The sequence below is a fragment of the Mycena indigotica genome (genome assembly GCF_014461135.1).
Source record: "Mycena indigotica strain 171206Taipei chromosome Unknown Mind.scaff0001, whole genome shotgun sequence".
NCBI classification, from domain to species: domain Eukaryota; kingdom Fungi; phylum Basidiomycota; class Agaricomycetes; order Agaricales; family Mycenaceae; genus Mycena; species Mycena indigotica.
In genome coordinates, this window is record NW_023503000.1 from 632,130 (window position 1) to 651,578 (window position 19,449).

Here is a 19,449-nt window from a genome sequence, read left to right on the forward strand (position 1 = left end):
ACTTCTTGGTTTGGTCACAAAGAAGTCTCACATTTGTCGGCATTTGCGTCATATTTGGAGCTTTTGGGGGTGACGTCAATATCACACCTTCCGCTCGGAAGAGTTCTGGCACCCGCCGAAGCACAGGTCTCTGTATTTGGCATGTATTTAAGCCACGCGGAAGGGCATCAGAACTCACTGATCTCCAGAATGGCTCATCAACTCGAAATTGATTTCAACCCCGGCAACCTGTTCCTCCACGACTACTGGAAGTTGGGGCAAATTTACGCAACTGCCATAGTCCAGGGCACTGCTGACGGAATTCCACCTGGCGGTACTGATGAGTACAATCATTGGGTCAGAACTGTCACTGATGCAAACGGCTTGAATCGCGACTTCATCCCAGAGTCTTGGGGTCTGCGTGACAAGCGCCGCGCCGCTCATGTCCAACCCAGCGCCAAACCAGTCGACACCACGAATGCTCTTCCTGTTCATCCAGTTCCACCTCACGCTGTCGCTCCAGCAGAACGAGCAAATGTCTTCAACAGCGGGGCAATGACTGCGCCGTCTCATCCATCCCACAACGACAACCGACGCTACAACAAGTTCAATAACTTCACTCCACGCGATCCCGCTCGCTATCTCGCAAGCATGAACCTTGCGGAGGCCCAGCAGATGGCCCAGATCGACGCTGTCGCTGCGCAGAGCCACAGCATGACTTATTTACTCAACCTGGGTATCCAGGAAAGTCAGCGCCGTCACAACAACAACTGGAAGGGCCGCGGGAACAAAGGAAAAGGAAAACGGGGAGGGAAGGGGCGTTGGAACAAGCGTGAGGATAACGCGAACGAGTTCGGGACTGCGGCGAGTCAAACGGGGGAGAAGCGCAAGCGCGGGAATGAAGAAGGCGATGATGAGCGTCGAAAAGCGGTTCGACTGGCAACGACGGACACAGTCTGGGTTGAAGAAATCGATAACTCAGGCCGCGTGCTCATTACTGAGCAAGCCGCAGTATCCACAAGCACTGTCGACACGTCCGACACAGCGGAATTCGTTATGCCTCAGGCAATCACGGACACTCCAGCCGACAATGCGAATGCTGTTGACGCACTCACGTCGAACACTCTTGCGCTTACAATTGAGCCATCCTCACATTCCGAACCGACAAACTCCATTACCACTCCAAACAACAATGGCGAGATGCCATCACCACCTACCGCGGACGAAGTTATGACTCCAGTTGGCGAAACCGCTGCTACGAATGGGAGTCCATGTGCTACGACCGACACGGCTGTCGACCCGAAGGGCCCGGTCGTTACCGAGGCGAACTCGGGATTGGTTAACGAGGGGACAACCGAGGAAGTGAACCCCGCGAATGTGGCACTGCCAGGCGGAGACGACGAGGATGAGTTGATGATGGATGACACTGCTGAAGATTAGACGATGGATTTTCATAGTCTCTTATTTCTTTCCGTATCTCACAAGCTGCTGTAAAAAGTTTCTATTCATTTTTTCTACGAAAAACTGGGAGGGCGAGTGTGAGGGATACGTCACTTAAGCGTCACTAGGCACGGAGAGGCGGAAGGAGAAGGCGGGGGTTTCAGTAGATAGGTATATAAGTAGCTACACAAGGATGTATTAGCTAGGATTTGGTCTCGCAACAGAGCTACTCACTGTTCTTTCTGCGCGACTCTATCTTCTGTGGGAAGATCACCGTGTCTGTCACGGTCTCTTGCCCTTACACTAAATGAAAGCCCAATGCAGTGGGAGAACTGTGATGTATTAGAGGATGGAAGAACCATGTTCATTCTGCCAATGTGCTTTATCCCTTACTGTGGTGGCAAGCGGCGGTCCCCGACCCTGTAATCAGACAACACATAAAACTGTACTAGTACAAGCTAATTAGTTATAATACACCCATCAACAAATTAGCACATCCTATATCTATTCTCTCTAACCAGTCCAGAATAATCTGTGCAGAATAATGAGCCCAAGGGTAAGTGACTAAGCCAGGAAAATCTTCCCGTGGCCACTCATCGCTAGGTTGACACAAAACCACCAATTCATTTAGGTTAAATAACAAATTCTTTGTGCCAAATTGATTCACAGTGAAGATCACGGAAACCACTGTGCCTGCAGGAATCTTACAACCATTTTGAACCATACACAGGAAGCTTCTTGTAGTTCACCAAGTCAAACAGCACACAACTTGTGGATGTTAACTGCCTGTTAAGTAGTCAAAATGCCAGACACTCAAAGCTCTATTAATATTAACATACCTGGATCATCAGGTCCAAGCAATCCCTTGACCGGCCAATTGAAACTGGTAGAAAGCGCAGTAGGAAGACGGATAGAGGGACTGGGTGTGTTGGCAAGTGATGCCAGTGACAAAGTCAGTAACCCAGATGCTACACTTTGTACAAACCCAACTTGTATACTAACTAGTACTCCTTCTATTCTTGTCCTCATAGTATTTATGTACTGTCAGTGGTCTTCTTGCTCATAGTGATAAGGCAAATTGTTACCTGTTGGTGATAATACTGTCAGTTGAAGAAGACTTACATATAATACATATTAGACTCTTAACCACTAGAGTGAGAGAATGTTCAACCTAAACCAATATATATACTTATAACATACAATTAATATTGTAATGTGGTCACAATTTCCCAAAAAGGCAATTTACTACAGACAATATTATAATATTTCACATTATTGTTATTCTATTATATTATGGATATATTATGCTGCACAGGTCCATATTATGATATTATTATATTATCATTATGCATTTAGCATAATAATATCATAATAGGCCAGCACTAGATCATGTAAGGAAACCATGTAGCTGTTGGCTGTTATAACAATTTAGGAGAATAACATTCTATAGAATATTTTAAGAGAGGAACATTCTATAGAATAATATCCGGATCAAAATCTCAAATCAAGTTGGGAGATCATACGATATTCTTAGATCAGTGGCATTTGTTGGCACTGATGCGGACTAAAAGGAAGTTAGGATGGTGTGAGTGTTACGAAGAGGTATCGTGGAAATGACGAGAAAAGCATTTGTATAGATCTTAGCTAGATTTCAGATTTCAGATTTCAGATGAGATGTTGATGAGTGCGTCATTGATCTGCGTCACACTCTCCTCGTCCACTTATCAACACATTCTTGCTTCCGCAACACCAACCTGCTACCTACCCTAGATAGACCTCGCTCCCAACCTGCTCCGACAGACACCGTCTCAATTCAATTCAATGGCACCGTTCCCGCCACAACGACCTTCCACTGTGCCACTCGTCAGTATCTCCTGTGAAGATCGTCAGCGTCTGCTGTGAAGGACAGTGGTTGCTGCAGCTCTTCAGACAATGAGTCCTCAAGCAATCCTTCGACTGGGTCTGATATACTTCTGCCACCTTGAACAATGCCGGACAAACAAGGCCGAAGGGCGGAATGCTCCCCGATTAAAAAAACAGGCTCGAATGGACTTTGAACGAGCAGTTGACAACGGAGACGAGTTTGAGGATGTGGGAGGAGGATATAACGCTGTTGAGGACGAAGTAGGAGTCGACAATGATAATGGTGGTTTGCAGGTGAGCCGCCAGCCTTGTTTCTTGCTGTTGTTTTCCCTCTGCTAGCAGCTTTTCGATGGAAACCACCTTCTACCGGACCAAGTACCTCTACCAGATGACGTCGAGGACGGAACGAGACGCTCCGGAGCCGGGAAGTCTTGCTTACAAGTTCGGAGCGAAGAAGGAAATTCAGAGAATGACGACGACGAGATGGTAGAATTTCCACTTGACTCCGAAGAGCCCACGCAAGCAAGCAACCAGCCATGCAGCCTCAAGCTCGACTGGCTGACCTCGAAACTGCTCAGGCATTTCAGGAAGCCGTTCGAGCAGGCTCTTTTGAGAATAGCGGGCTTGACAAAGGCTATATCAATCGTCTTCGCAACCCTTCAACGGCTGCCCTCAACCTTTCAGATGCTGATCTGAAACTCTCTCCCGAGCTCTTCCTGGCTACACAAAATGCGTCTGAACAGGTCTTCTTAGCAGCCATATGATGCCTTCCTTAACCGTCATCCTGATACAAACGTGCAGACGTTACCAGCGTTACCAGAGGACAAGAAAATGCTTACAGAGCTTACAGGTGTCGTTCCACTTCGCCACGAGATGTGCCATAACAGCTATGCTGCTTTCACTGGGCCATTCCTAGAGCTCAACCGCTGTTCCGAATGCTTTACCCCATGGCGCAATGAGCATGGGAAGACACGGGAATGTATTGCAATGCCCCTGAGTCCCAACTACAAGCCCATGAAACGGCTAAGCTAATGGCATACCGCTCAGAAGAAACGAACCGAGTACTGGCGGAAGTTGCTGCAGACGATGGTAAATTTGTGGTCAGTGGCACTTTCCTTCCAACATAACCTGCAGCTAAATCAGCTAAGGACTATCCAGATGTCTTTTGCGGCTCGGACTACCTTGATGCTGTCGAGAGTGGTGATTACCGCAACTACTGGTGGCCACAGATGTCCCGCCATATCGGACGCTACGTTGCAACCTGCGACTTGTGCTGCCGCAGTCAGAGCCGCCCGGTTGTACTATCGGAATGTCTGGAGGCACCACAGAACCCCCGAGAAGTACATCTCGGATCGCGGTTCGCAGTTCATCGCTGACTTCACACTCTGGCGCTTAATCGGTATCAAGCCTGCCACGTCCACAGCTTACCACCCGCAGACTGACGGACAGACCGAACACGTTAACCAGGAGCTTGAGCAGTACATCCGGATCTTCACCAACTACTAACAAGACGACTGGGAAGAGCTTATACCTGCGCCGCTGAGTTGTCAGCTCATATACCTGAATCTATGATTTTTGATTGCCATCACTGATTCTGATGACTATATAGAGATACATCAATTTCATCCCAATTAGGATGATATTCTCTTTTCCATATCACACAGTCCCCTAATTAGATACCGGGTCATTGGCCTGAAGAAAAGGGACTTAAAGATATTTTATATGATATTACATAAGTCATATCTATCAATCCTATTGCATAATAACCATCTTGATCTAATGTCACAATCTCTGTCACAATCCTCAGCTATTAGTGCTTGGGTGGGCACCCATATCTTATGCATTACATTCTCTAGAGCCCACCAGTATCTTATGCATACTTCAACAAAGGACCTAAAAGAGAGTTTTATTTTATTTTATTTATTTTTGAAAAATCAATCAGTTTTGTTGGGCACCCATTAATCTTCTGTTAAGCCAGTAAGTTATTTATTTATTTGAGTGTCAGCAGGGTGGTAACGTGGAGACAGGGAGCGTAACAGCTGAGGCTGCTGGTAGCATGTTGTGAAACAGAGTGTGGCACCATGTGCTGATTGTCTGTGATGGTGGTCACTGCAGCAGGAGCACAAGAGTGGCAGCAGGAAGCTGCCGAACAGTAAGCATACAGGCAGCAGCACCTGTAGTTCCCACATATCCTTTCTAATATGAAGTGACAGTATACCTGACCGTCAATTCATATTAGAAGAAAAGTATCAAAAATCCCTGTGCTGCAATAAATGCTGGAAGAAAACTGCAATAATTTCTAGATATATGACCAAAAAACTTCTAAGTCAGCGGCTGCTACATATGCTGCAGTAAATCTCTAACATTTAACAAAGTATGTAAGTTAGTTCTATCTGATCGTAGGCTACTTAAAAAGGAATATAAATGAAGTCCTAATCATTAGTAAAATTTCAGCCCCTGTACAGGCCACTACCTACCAAGTCTGTACACTTTGTTATGTCACAAGTGTGACATACTTTCCTAAAAGGAAATTTTCGCAGTTGAAGAGCAGAATGATCTGAGAGTGTCACAGATCGTCACAAAATCAAAGTTGTGCCTTTTGACTATACAAACAACTTTCATTAAGTGACCTATAGTCACAGCTCAATAAATGTGTCCAAACTGTCTAATGACTGGCTAATAGGTAACTGATGGGCCTCTATCTCCATAGCTACTCCAGCTACATACATGGATCAAGTACCAAATGAAGGGTCTCAAAGGTATCATTGATTACTGGGTTTTTTTGATCATCATGATTTAATATGATTATTATATTCACCATTCATTGATAAAAAAGAGAATATCTCAGAATCAAAACATGTAAGGTGGCTGGATTGTAGGTTTAGATACTCTAGACTAAGGCTCTAGTATGCACCCTTCCAACCTACCATGCATATGGCACTAAGAATACAATGCATTCGCTCATCAGTGGTATTTGATCTCCATCAACCCTGAAAGATAAGCATGGATCTTCAGCTTGCCTGGGAGGATAAAGCTGGGAGAGAGCTCATTTGAAAGGTGTATCATGTCACCATCTCCTAGCCCCTTCAGTCATATTATCTGTCCCCATAACCTCAATCTATTTGCTGATAAACATGCATGAATGCTGAGTTGAGAAGTATTTTGCTGATATCTTAAGACCCCATGCCCGGAATCTCATGATCCAAGTTGATATAGCTTCATGGGATAGTTCACTACACCTCAACCCACTTTTGACCACACAGTCAGTGCTAGGGTAATTCAATTCCTAGAGACCTTAGGTGCTATATAGCCCAGGATAGGAATATGCTAAGGGGGCAGGGGCACCACTTTCTGGGAGGTGGACCATACCCCTACTGATAGGTATACTCAGCTTTCTAAGAATCACAACGGTCATGCCATGGTGAACCCATCATCTTTGGAATAGATAACACTGATAATGGTATTGTAAGAGATCCAGAATAGCTATGGGGTTGATTCAAGTGCTGGACATGTTAATTTGAAGGTCTATACCATCCTATGTCCAAGTGTTGGATCATACTTGAAATTAATTTCTGACCAGTTGTAATAGCGAAGACACTCTCTTTGGCTCTATGGATACCTACCCTCTCTTCAGCTACCTTCAGCCACACATGCCAGAACCACAACTGATTACAGTATAGGGTCCTAGTGAACATCCAAATATCATCATACACCCACCTCAATATTCAATACTCAGTCTGTAGACCTTACTATTCATGTAAACCAGTTTCCACTGAACTGCAGTTGAATGTGCGCTTCAATTCATCCTTCAAGCACACACAGAGATCGATCAGAGGATGCAGCTAGATATATATACCTTATTAACTGAATTCTACATATTTTGATCTATAATCAACCAGCAGATCATAGCGGTATTGCATATCTGATGTGTGATAGCAGTTGTGTGTATAATGGAGAATAACAAGGTATTACATGCATACAATAGGGTAAGAAGGATATCATCTTTTAGAGGGACCTTTCTGTATGCTTCTTACCTTCATCTCATTGGGGAACTCTCACCTCTGAGTGAGTTATTGAAAGATTGACGTAAGAGGATATACAGCATATATACAGGTAGATAGGATTCCTAAAAATATAGGTGGTGCTCATAGCTCTGATGGACATCCGATAGACCATACTGCAACTTGAATTATGCTTATCCATGGATCCCTCAGCAAGATATCAAGTGATCATGGTGCTTAATCAAATTTAAAAAAGGAAAAGTACAGAAAAGTGGGATACCAGTATAACCTAAGGTTATAAGAATAGACTCATATCAGAGCATGTTTACATTAGGTTATTATCTACCTACCAGTATAACAATCATCTAATTTGATGTAGAATTGGTGGAGATATTACTGCATCAATGTGTGTGATGAATAATCATGAGATGATATATATATTTTAATAACATTGTATTGTCAAGGGCATTATTCTTATCATACAGGTACCCTTTGTAGTGCTGAAATCATCTATGTAAGTTATCTACTTACTGAGATATGACTACATCAGGGGTACATCAGCAAATGATTAGCCAGTGCTGACACATTTATTGAGCTGTGACTACAGGTCACTTAATGAAAGTTGTTTCTATAGTCAAAATGTACAACTTTGATTTTTGTGACGATCTGTGACATTCTCTGATCATTCTGCTGTTCCACTGCGGAAATTTCCTTTTTGGGAAGTATGTCACCCTGTGACCTCATGTCACACTATGTAGCAGAGTGTACGAACCTGGTAGGTATTGGCCTGAACAGATGCTGACATTTTAGGACTTCATTTATATTCCTTTTTAAGTAGCCTACGATCAGATAGAACTAACTTACATACTTTGTTAAATGTTAGAGATTTACTGCAGCATATGTAGCAGCCGCTGACTTAGAAGTTTTTTGGTCATATATCTAGAAATTATTGCAGTTTTCTTCCAGCATTTATTGCAGCACAGGGGATTTTTGATACTTTCCTTCTAATATGAATTGACAGTCAGGTATACCGTCAATTCATATTAGAAAGGATATGTGGGAACTACAGGTGGGCAGCAGCATAAAATACTGCATTACAAAAACATGCAATGGCATTTTATGCTACTGCATTACAAGAACATAAAATGGCATTCTGGACTGATGTGTTACAAAAACATGTGATGGAATTTTATGAATACAAGAACATAAATGCCAAACTGCGTTAGAAAACCATGCAATGGCATTCTATGCTGATGCATGACAAAACATAAAATGGAATTTTATGCTGCTTTATGTTTGTAGAATGCCATTATATTTTTACATTTATTCGATGTTCCCCGACGTTGATGATGAGATTGAAACTAACGGCAGTGTTTACAGATTCTCAGATTATGGCAGATCATGACCATAACTGTCATCGACGATGAGATCTAACCTAACGGCATTCTTGGTAGATCGTGAGATTTAGTAGATCACAATTGTGATTAGTCGATTATAATCGTGACGGTGCTGGACATATAAGGAAACAGTGGGATCAAATGGCACTGATGGGGTGATATGGGAAGATCTGCAAGTTGGCGGGACGATCAAGCTTATCAGTGGCTGACTTTCTATCTTTAGCGCCCGGCAAGCGGCGGTCCCCGACTCTGAACGCAATACACAGAAGCAAATTGTCAGATTCAAGTACAAAGGACACTTGTTATATCCCGTGCATCTTCGGACGCTCCGAGGTTATCCTTGGAGCGCAATAGGGTTTTTACGCGATGAATAGGGTGCTGTGAGTAATTCCCAGAGAATTACTCACAGGTGTTTCGAAACCGGTTTCGAAACACCCCCGTTTCGAAACTGTTTCGAAACCGGCCGGCTGTCAAGGGCCGGACCGGACTGACGGTAGCCGGAGGCCCTGACGGTCGCTAGGAGCTTGGCAAGGAGACTACCGGCCCCGGTGACTCCCCAGCAAGCGAATTGGTGCCAAGAATATGATGCCGTCGGCTATGGTTCCGGCCGTTGCTAGCCCCAACCAGTCATTGCTGGCACGTCCGGGAATCCCGGGAGGATCACGTGCCGGACCATTGCCGGTTTCGAAACCGGGTCAAGCTCGGGAAGATTTCAAAACTCACAGGTGTTTTGAAACCGTTTCAAAACGGGTTTCGAAACACCTTCAACTCACAGCACCCTAGCGATGAAGGTATCTGAGCGTTTCCCTTCAAACAGTTAATCTGCACGCAGACTCTCTCGGACCTGTTCAGACCCTCCGACCATCAACTCGGATCTTTACCCATTTGGACTTGCGTTTGTTTACTTATATCCTTTAGGCGTTCGCCTTGTTTCCTTTGCCTCGTGTATGTCTTCTCGTTCCCCTTACTTACTATGCCTTTGTACTTAACCCGCAGGGAGATCCTGCGGACCATATCGGATCTCCCTGCAAGGTCATATGCCTTATGCTTACCACTTGGTATAAATACTCATACTCTACACTCCTGTACTTCAGTTTCGTTATTAACGTTTCTTGCCTCGCTCTCCGCTCTCGTCCGACTCCTCCCCGCGTTGTAAGCCTTATCGCCTTTGGTTTCTCCGAACGTATCCGCAGGAGTTCACGTATTTGTTCAGACTTGCTTTCGGCCTGCAAGACGTGTAGTCGCTCACTCCGATATAGTGTTGTGATAGCCACTCGGTTCTGCTTCGGATTTTCCATTACTTCCTTTCGGTTCTTGCACGGCACTTAACAACACTAGTATGTAAACAATGAACTCATATCCATTTCTTCTCTCAGACTGGTGCAGAGTAATAGGCCTAAGGAAAGGGCACGGCATCTCCGGAAACCCTCCGCGGGGCCGCTTTTTGGTAGGCTAGGGCCCTTGCTGGGGCCAGTTCGTTGAGGTTGGTTTGTTTGTTTGTAATACGGTACATGCCTCCATCGGTTGAATAGGGTTGAAGTTTGAACGAGAGGTCCCTACACAATCGATGATGGAATTTCTAGCAATCAGAAGAATTTCTCAACGGAAATATATCGGGATCAAAATCTTAAATGAGGTTGGCGGACCGATCATTATTATCAACTGACAGAACCCTTCTCTGTTTCACAGAGTCGGGGATAAGGCCAGATGTCAGGGGAAACCCTGATGCCGTCACTTGATCCCATCAAGCGCCGCATCTCTGCTCACGTCTCCGCGTCTCCACTCGCATCTCCGTGTCTCTACCCAAGTCTCTGTATTCCTGCACCCTGACACTCCTCCTCTACTTCTCCCACCACATCCTGCATCCAGTGGTTGTAAGGGCAACCCTGGAGACTCCGATGAAAGCCTAGCAGGGGAGGATCCAAAGCGTGAATAAAAGCTACGGGAAATACACGGAGGGACCGACCTAGCAGGGGAGGATCCAAAGAGAAGAAACTCTAAGGGTCCGCCTGCTAGGGCGCCAACTATATACTGGTCGTCCGTAACTGCCGACGTAGGGCGCAGAAGGCCTGACCGGCGTCGCAGGCTCTGTCCCAAGGTGATCGTTGGGAGGGTCTTGACGGATCGGTGATTGTGCGGGCGAAGGAGGCCATGGACGATGGTCGGGGTGGGTCGGAGCGTCCGAGGGGTGCCGGTCGGATGCGCCTCGGATGCGTTCGGAGGGTCCGAAGGAGGCCGAAGTGGGGGTTCCCCTGACAGTGGTCCCCAACCTCTGACTCCCATGGCCACCCCTTTCTGGGAGTCTCCGGAGTCACCATCAGGGATCACTAATGCCATCGGAGACCTCTCCGGATATGGACGCACCACTTTCCTCTGAGACCTCGAGCCTATGGCCTTATAGCCTCTCTGGGCTGTCGGCTCATCGAGGTCTCCCTGCAACCTCTACCCGTTGGACCTCTTGGGTGTCCCCAACCTACGTCAATGTTCGGGCTTACGTTCGGATGGCTAAGCCCCGCCATGGCTCCGCCCCCCACTCCACCACCACGGCCCCCGTCATCGGGTCTTCCTTTGGGTGAGGCCTACTGCCGTTAAGGCTCGTGCCTACTGCAGCGCCCCAGGCTGCACGCCCTCACACCTCCACCTCTCTGGAGACGTCCGGGGACGTCTCTGAGTCCCGGACGTCTCCGAGTTACCCTCCTGTCGCTACCCTCCAGTGGTCATGGCTGGCCGCCATTCCCATTGGTCCTCTCCGACACTCCCCTTGGGCTAGACCGACTCCTTCCCTCTCCGCTCCATGCCCCCCCCTCTCCGTTTCTGGCCGTCACGTCACGGTCACACACCCGGAATCGATTCCGATTCCGGTTTTCACGGTCACGGTCACAAGCGGAGATGCCCAGAGGCAGTCTGGACCCCCCGAAGCCCTTCCTGGGCCTTCTTAGGATGCCTGGGCTCTTCCCTTGACATCATGGTCCCAAACCTGCCTCTCCGGAGCTTCGAGGGCTACTCGACACTCACCTAGGGTCCATTAGCGACACCTGACTTCTCCCATGCGTCGTTCGTCACTATGCAGTCACTCTATCATTACTTCGGTCACTAGTATATAGTAGTGCACCTGAGCAGAGGGCTCCTTGGCTTGTTCAATTCCCTCTCTGCTCAGGTGAGTCTGTAGCGTCCCTGTTGTAGTAGTTTCACTAAGGATTCCCCCTCTGCTCAGGACTCTGATTTCGAGCCTCGCAAGGTTGCCCTTACACCAGACTTCAGATTTGAGCTTTCTAAACGATAAGCTGAGCAGATGCCGGACAGCTGTCAGGACCCCATCAGCTTGTTACCTCACTTATAATCTGGTTTCTGTTGCACCAGAGCTTATATCTGGAGGGGGGGTCCCTACCCCCCCTCCAGACTTTCTGAGCTTGTTCAAAGCTGCATAGTCCGCCACATTCCCTTGGCGGCCCCTCGTTTGGGGCCGGCCATCTGTCGGTCCGGTTCGTGAAAGTTCGGATCATTTCTGTGTATATCGATACTCCAGTGGCTTGACATTTTTTGGCTATGTCATGCTATAGTGGACAAGGGTCGATGCGCCAAAAACTAGGCAGAGGCATCACATTATACTCTGAAGGTTGCATTTATCTGAGCTCTAGTGGCTTCTGGGAACTCACAAAAGGATTAAAGATTTAACCAAATTTGTGCCGTCATCTGCCACTGGCACCGCTCGTCTGGCCGAAAGTACAATCTGAGCTTATGGAAAGTCAACCAGTTGACAGAACCCTACTCTGTTCCAGAGTCGGGGATACTTACTTTACTTTAACACTTAGCTCATAAGTCATGTCATAAATTTAAATTAGTAAGCTTGTAGGTTCCTTTCCAACTCTGAACCACAGAGTCCAGACTTAAATAGTATCTAATCTCTCATCTTATCACAAAGCTTCATCGCGACAAGCAAGACCCTTGCAATTGCATGTGATTCACCATTAAGCAACAGTGTCTTGGAGTCAACTAAAGGCATCCCCTTGAGTGCGATACATCTTGGCGTACTCCCCATCCAGCGCCACCAACTCTTCGTGTGTGCCTTTCTCGGCCAACTGGCCCCCTTTCATACATCTAAGTACGACCAGGCTCAGACACGACTTGGACACAACGAAAACACTCACAAGATAAGATCAGCGTGCTTCGTATGTCCGAATCGATGCGTGACAAATACCATGGTCTTCCCGCAGCGTTCGCTCGTAAGGGCATCAAATAACTTCATTTCTGCTTCCGGGTCGAGGCTTGCGCTAGGTTCATCTGCAACAACAAGCTTGATGTTGCCACTCGCCATACGCATAAACGTTCGAGAGCTGTCTAGGCATTCAGTTTGCACTCTTTGGCCGTGACAAAGAAAAATCCTACGCAGCAAGTCTTTGAAGTTCCCCGCCTAGAAGAAAGTCAGAATAACGCGGAAGGAAAAAAAGCTTTGCAGCGTACCAGACAGAGATTTCGACTTGGCGTAGCCATAATAAAGCTTGCATACGGAGCACTTGTAAGAGTCCTCGCACTTGCAGTCCCAGAGTTCTGGCGCAGTAGGCTCCAATACTTCATTGTATTTCGATTCAATGAATTCCGCCCCGCCTTTTCGGGCAGCCGCCTGTATTCTTTCTCGATCTGCCACGATTTCTGGGCGAGGATCTCCGATGCCGATATTCTCTGCCAGAGACATTCCGTTGTACAAGTGCGCGTCTTGAGGTAACAGTGCCGTCGCTTGGTAAAGCCCGTCTTTCTTCAAGTCCTTGATATCCTTTCCGTCCACGACGACACTCCCACTCGTAGGATCATACATCCGGGTAAGCAGCTTGACCAGCGTGGATTTACCACTCCCATTCGCTCCGACGATGAGGACGAGTTGGCCGGGTTGAATGGTAAAAGAAACATTGCGGAGCGCATAGTCTTCTGGGTCACTGTTATATGAGAATGAAACATTGCTAAAAGCTCATTAGATCAGCCACAAACCCTCCTCTTGTTCCACATACCGCATAGCCAGACCCATACCCAGCGGAGAAGCTGCAGACGAATAGTCCACATCTCCGTCGACCAGGACCTCTGGCTTCGCCGCCAGTTCATACATCCTTCTGACACTGCCCAGCTCCTTCTGAGCGAATGCGAAGTTTGCGAGCAACTCTCGGGATTGACATGAAATCGTCTCGCCACCGTCCTCAAGCATGATCAGCTTGGTGAGCGAAAATTGAGAAGGACTTCGCAAGGCAGAGAAGAAGAAATAGAACTATCATGGCGGTGAGGTTGAATGGAAGCAGAGTAAGCCAGGACGAACCAGATGTAGTTCGCCAAAAAGCTCTGAAACGATCGACGTCGAAACACCTCCTTGCTTCATATATTGCGTAGTTGGGTGCTTTATGGAAGTGTTCCGAAGGCGCATAGATGTCTCGCGATATTCTTGAAAGGTATTAATATTCTGCAAGAAGAGCAGAAAGTCCACAAACCCCGTTCAAGGTACCCCGACAACCCATTAGTGACGATATCTTGTTTCAGTCCAAGGCTAGACACGAGCGCCCGCAGCCCATGAAGTCGGTTATAATCGCTGTTCGTTGATGTGGCAACCCATGCTGGTGCACGTCAGTCACGAAAACGGACAACAAAAAAGATATCTACATTTCTTGTCTAGTGAGGGCTTCAACAGAATGTCGACGAGGGACTTGGCGAAGAAAATTGCGGTATAAAAAATGGCCTCCGGGATCGAGGAGAAATGAGCTGTAGAGCAATATATCTGGACAACGATCGAGACTATGCGGCCACATCCCTCGAGGATGTGGTGATAAGCCCACCAAACATCGGCGCCAGACAAGTCGGCGTCCATCGAATTTTCTGGAAAGATATTTCAGCCCGGGATAGCTTCGTGGTCCTGATTCAGCAAAGACTCACTTTGAAACGTGCGGACGTCGGCTCTTGCCTTCCCTGGAGAAAAAGAAGAAATGGTCAGTCAAGTAAAACGCGCAACAAGAAGAAATCGTGCATTTGAAAACCATTGCATCGAAGTGGTTAATCAAACGTGTCGAGACAATGTCTTCCGCTTGAGCACTGAAGTTGAGTCCAATCAGTTTTGTAATGCGGCTCACAAAGGGTTGGAACGTACATCCAATGGTCAAGAGCAGCGTAGGTTCCGACCAAGGTTGCTCGACCGAGTACATGAAAGATGATGGTACTCATAGCCAGTTCACCCTGCACCAGGCCAATTTCAATCTGTTGACCACTTATTTAATGTCAAGCACTGCTAGAGACTGTCTCACGTACCCAGAAGAGAATCCTGTTGAAGATGAACCACATGAGGACGAATTTCGTCTGTTTGAGGAAGATAGCAATGCAAAGGAGGGGAAATATAATGGGAGAAAGAGTGTAGAGGTCTATAGTAAGATGCTGGAGCGTCTGTAGTGATGTTGTGATTTTGTGCCACCACGCCTCCCATGACTCGTCGAGGTAGTGGACGTGCCAGACGCCGAGCTGCATGGCAGAAGGTACTTTTTCTGTCTGGAGAGGTTTCGGTTTGGGTATTTCTGCAGGTAAGTTCATCTTGAACAGGCCAGAGATGAGGGAAGAAAGTGAACAATGATGGTCAAAGCAGAACAAGAAACGGCGTTGTGGGGCCATGGCCACACAAACAGCTTGTTTTTCCGCGCTTGAAGTACAAGACAATAACAGCGATTCGGTTTATATGTATGCAGACGCGCACACGTACGCAGTTCACAGCATGCCAGCTCGTTTCGAGTCTCGGTGACCCATACTGAATTAACCAAGCTTAAACGAGATTAACGGTGGATCCTCACCACCACCACCACACGTCCCACCCCACTTGCTTGTTTGTTGCGGGGCAAGGGTATGGCCGCGCATGTAACCAGTCCGTCCGGGACCCTCCCATGAGTTTGGGCTCAAGGTTGGGACCGATCCGGAGATAGAGGCTCGTTTCATAAGCCCCCGATGCAGTCCGCTGGCACCGGAAGCGGTATGTCACCGCGGAATGCTATAGCAGTGAATCGTCGGGATGAAGCGTCGTTCGGGGTGTCGGTCATAAGTCAGCTCAACACACTGTGAATCGGGGATATCGTGGCGGTGTCAGCAGCGGCATGGCGGCCACGGCGGGCGATAGAGAGAACCGAGCGGCTATGCAAGCAGCAACGATGGTCAGTCTGAATTCCGCTCTCAAAACAGCCCATACTCACCACTCCTTCAACTTCAGGTCTCTGATACTGGTTACTAGCTATGGTAACGGTCATGGATCCCGTACGACATGAAGGGGGAAGGAAACCCGCACACTGTTTTGTGTATATAGAAGCTGTCGTATATAGGCCCATGCATTCATGAGGCACAGACTTGCAAGATGGAGCTTTACATTGAGCAATTCGAGGAGAAGTTCAAAGTTTGAGCGTGATGGTGTCCACGTGATATGTGTGACAGAAGGAGTGAGTACCACATTTTCCCTCTAAATTTATTGCTACATATAATCCACAAAAGCCCAGTCCAGCAAAATATTATTCCTGACCCCAAAATTGTTCCGCCACAAACTCCCAAACTTTTTGAGGGCGATTGAACTGGTCAAACGTAAACTGGAACTTTTTCGTGTCCGGCTCAAACACGTATTCCAGAATCCCATCCTGTTTGTCGATAAATGGAATTGCGTTGCGGAAGTTCATTGAGAAGGAAACTTCGATGGGCAACGGCTGTGGGGCAGCTGGGTCGTCCTGCAAGCCAAGCGTTTCGAGCTCAAAAAGGATGCTATCGTAGTCCGTAACTTCCGAGCCCTTCACCCCCCCGTCAAATTGCGAAAGGGAGGAGTCGGGTGTACCGCCGAATACCGCCGACCGGACCCCATGCTTTTGGAACATATACGAGCTGAAGACGGAGCAAGTCGATGCGCAAATACTGTTGGCAACCATAACGTAGTCTTTGCCTTCAAATGGCGGCTCAGTGAAGTTGGTCACGCCGGACGAGTTGTCGCCAAAGTCATCGAGGAACTGCTTTGAGAAAGCATCACGAACACCATTTACGACCTGAGGGACAGGGGGGTCCATGAATTGGGAGTTATTTTGTAGGAGGACGTATTCTACAACACGCGTCAGAGCAGGTATTCAGGAAAGGGCAGATGGGTATACCGAGGTCGCGGTAAAACTCAAACAAATACTCCGAGTTCAAGTTTTCCGTTTGAGCGGCAACATCCGACTGCCGCCTGATCAGGTCAGACTCTCGGAAGACCGCAGGGAAGCCGGGGAACAAATCTTTCGGCCATAGCGACCACAATGCGATGGCACCTGTAGTGAAATTAGCCGACACTCGCTGTCCGGGGACATTTTACCTGCGAAGATGAAACCGCCACGATTTCCTGAATTGTCGACCAGGATATGCTTGACCCCTGCGGCCTTGAGGGCACTTAAGCCGGTGAATAGGGTATCCGAGATACCATTAAAGTAGTCGTTGGCACCGGTTCCATCCGAGGGCTCAAACTGCTCGAAGTAAACAACTCCAACCTTAGGATGTTCTGCGAGCTGGTATATATCCAGGGTAACGAAGTGCCCAAATGACTTGACTGATCAAAAATGAGCAAAGACCACAAATCTGAAGAAGAGCTCACGAGTGGGTTGTACGGGGTTGGCCAGGACACGCTGAGTAGAAGCTTGTTTTCGCATCTTGTCTTGTGACTCGGGAGAAATGACAGCCTTTCTCTTCTCGTTCATCGAGCTCAGTTCCAGTCTCCGCTCGAGTCTTCTGCGTCGTGCATTCTCGTCAGTCGGGGGCAGACACGTTTCTGCAATGAAAGATGCTGTGGAGTTGCCCAATCCAATGAATGTTGCCGCCCATGGAATAGTAACGGTCACTGGTACCCCCTTTGGTGGTTGAAGCTGAATGGTGACTTCGTCTGCGCCAGGATAGAATGCACGCTGGCCAAAGCGACCCACTTCCTGTGTGACGCTATGAAGTTGTTTTGAACACATAAAATAACCAGACATACCTGTGTGAATAGTCCAGCCATTGTATCCGCCGAGTACCGTGACATAAGCCTCATGAACCTTGGATTGACTGTTTCGAAGGAGCCAACCAGACCGTTGAAGATATTTGAGGTGGTCGCCAAATCCACCAGGTAGGTTTTCGCATCAACGCCATTGATTTTGAGAATTCGGGAACCGTCCAAAGGGCGAACATGTACACCCAGACTTTCGTAAAACGCTTCCAACCCAGTCCGACCTTGGTTGGGGAAGTCGTAGTTGACAAGGAATGTAGGTTCAGCGACGGCATCAAACGGACTTTGGGCAAGAGTTGCGATAGAAAATGGCAAGTTCCAGCTGGAAAAGTGTATCAGCGACGCGAAGGAGAAGGATTAGAGGGCCCTTGCCTGAACGCTTCCGTGCAGTCTGCCACAAAGAGGGTGTGTCCATCTGCTTCTCGATTGTACGCATCAGTAACCTAATGCGGCCAATGTCAACAACGGAAAACGAGAGGAGCCGAAAGCGCACGGCCATATTGAAGTCCCAGTCCGTCTTGAAGCCCACTGTCGATGTCTGTTTCTGTACACCTTCAAGTAAGGCGCGAACATTGACATTATGTGGGATGAGCGGATTTGGCGAGTTGAGGAACCATGTCTCCAGTGAATAGTATTGCAGAGACTTGAGCACGGAGTCCATGATGGTTTCGCTGCGTGCTTTGTTGAATGGGACATTCAACTCGCAAGCATGAGCAACTTTGCTTGGAACCCATGTTGTTGTTGTGGCTGCTGTGCATGGATCGCTAATTGCAAATGAGCTGAGCAAAGAAGGAGTTCTTGGAGCAACTGACGCAGGAGCCGCGACCGCTCTGACGACTTTGAGCAACCCCCAGACGATTACGAGGGAAAACATCGCCGCGCGTTATCGAAAATTCTTCGACAGGTGCCTTTTTATATTCGGTCCATGTGAGCGCGTGTCAGTGGGGCTTTCGAGAGCCTTAAAAATAGCTTCATGCCGACAGTCGGGTGCATATCGCCGAAATGGACGTTCATTGCGCTACCGTGGATTTTTCCAGTCCGTCTCTTTCGTCAGTGTGCAGAGCTCGTCAGCCAGCGCAGCTTTTCATGCCGACCAAACAGCGCATGCGTTTCTGATCTTCAAGACTCTGGTAGTCGTTTCCGTTGTCTGGTGTGAGAAGAGATTTGGCGGACGACGTGAATTGGGATTGCACCCATATGGCGACGATGATAAAATTAGCATTCAAGGATAAGTGGGGAGGTCGTATTGAGCAGAAAATTGTCAGGTTGGAGAAGGTGCAAAGCAAGAATTTTCGTCTGTGACATGCAGTCATCTCTCTTGTCTCTCTCTTTGCCATTCGGATTTCAGCCCGTTATCTTGCGTCGAAATCACCTTGCTTGCTGTTCCATAAATCGCCTGAGAGACGCGGAAAATGAACGACCCGGAAAGCTAGTAGAAGAGCCCAATGCACTTTTTAGTCCTGATGGGATTGACGCGGCAAGTACAGCTAAATGCAGAAGTGTAGGTGGTTTGTGGAGCCTACTCGACGCTCCAGCCTGTTTACTGTTGTTGTGGCTCCTGCCAAATTTTAAGCTGGCCTGGGAACAACCCAAGAACAACCCGACCCCATTGAGTGGAGCCCAAGACCCATTTATGGGAAAAACATGACAACAAGTGTAAACAGGTTGGAGCGCTGAACGCGCTCCACAAACCACCTACACTTCTGCATTTAGCTGTAGTCGAATACTCAGATTGTAGCAGTCATGCGCCAGAACGTCATCGAGAAAGAAGAAG

General features: G+C 47.6%; 2 protein-coding genes across 2 annotated transcripts; both read right to left on the reverse strand.

Moving 5' to 3' along the window:
- Positions 1 to 12,669: 12,669 nt before the first annotated feature.
- On the reverse strand, positions 12,670 to 15,313 carry MIND_00009900 (ABC transporter protein; the record flags this gene model as incomplete). The annotated part of the gene is made up of 12 exons (XM_037357072.1): positions 12,670 to 12,778; positions 12,829 to 13,014; positions 13,067 to 13,091; positions 13,142 to 13,635; positions 13,684 to 13,934; positions 13,983 to 14,104; positions 14,152 to 14,274; positions 14,321 to 14,533; positions 14,591 to 14,623; positions 14,682 to 14,746; positions 14,802 to 14,908; positions 14,960 to 15,313. 12 exons carry the CDS (start codon positions 15,311 to 15,313, stop codon positions 12,670 to 12,672), a joined length of 2,082 nt encoding a protein of 693 aa, XP_037224982.1.
- Positions 15,314 to 16,191: 878 nt separating this feature from the next.
- On the reverse strand, positions 16,192 to 18,549 carry MIND_00010000 (uncharacterized protein; the record flags this gene model as incomplete). The annotated part of the gene is made up of 8 exons (XM_037357073.1): positions 16,192 to 16,763; positions 16,813 to 16,968; positions 17,013 to 17,243; positions 17,289 to 17,616; positions 17,667 to 17,997; positions 18,048 to 18,118; positions 18,169 to 18,439; positions 18,488 to 18,549. The coding sequence occupies 8 exons, from the start codon at positions 18,547 to 18,549 to the stop codon at positions 16,192 to 16,194; spliced, it is 2,022 nt and encodes a 673-aa protein (XP_037224983.1).
- Positions 18,550 to 19,449: the final 900 nt, after the last annotated feature.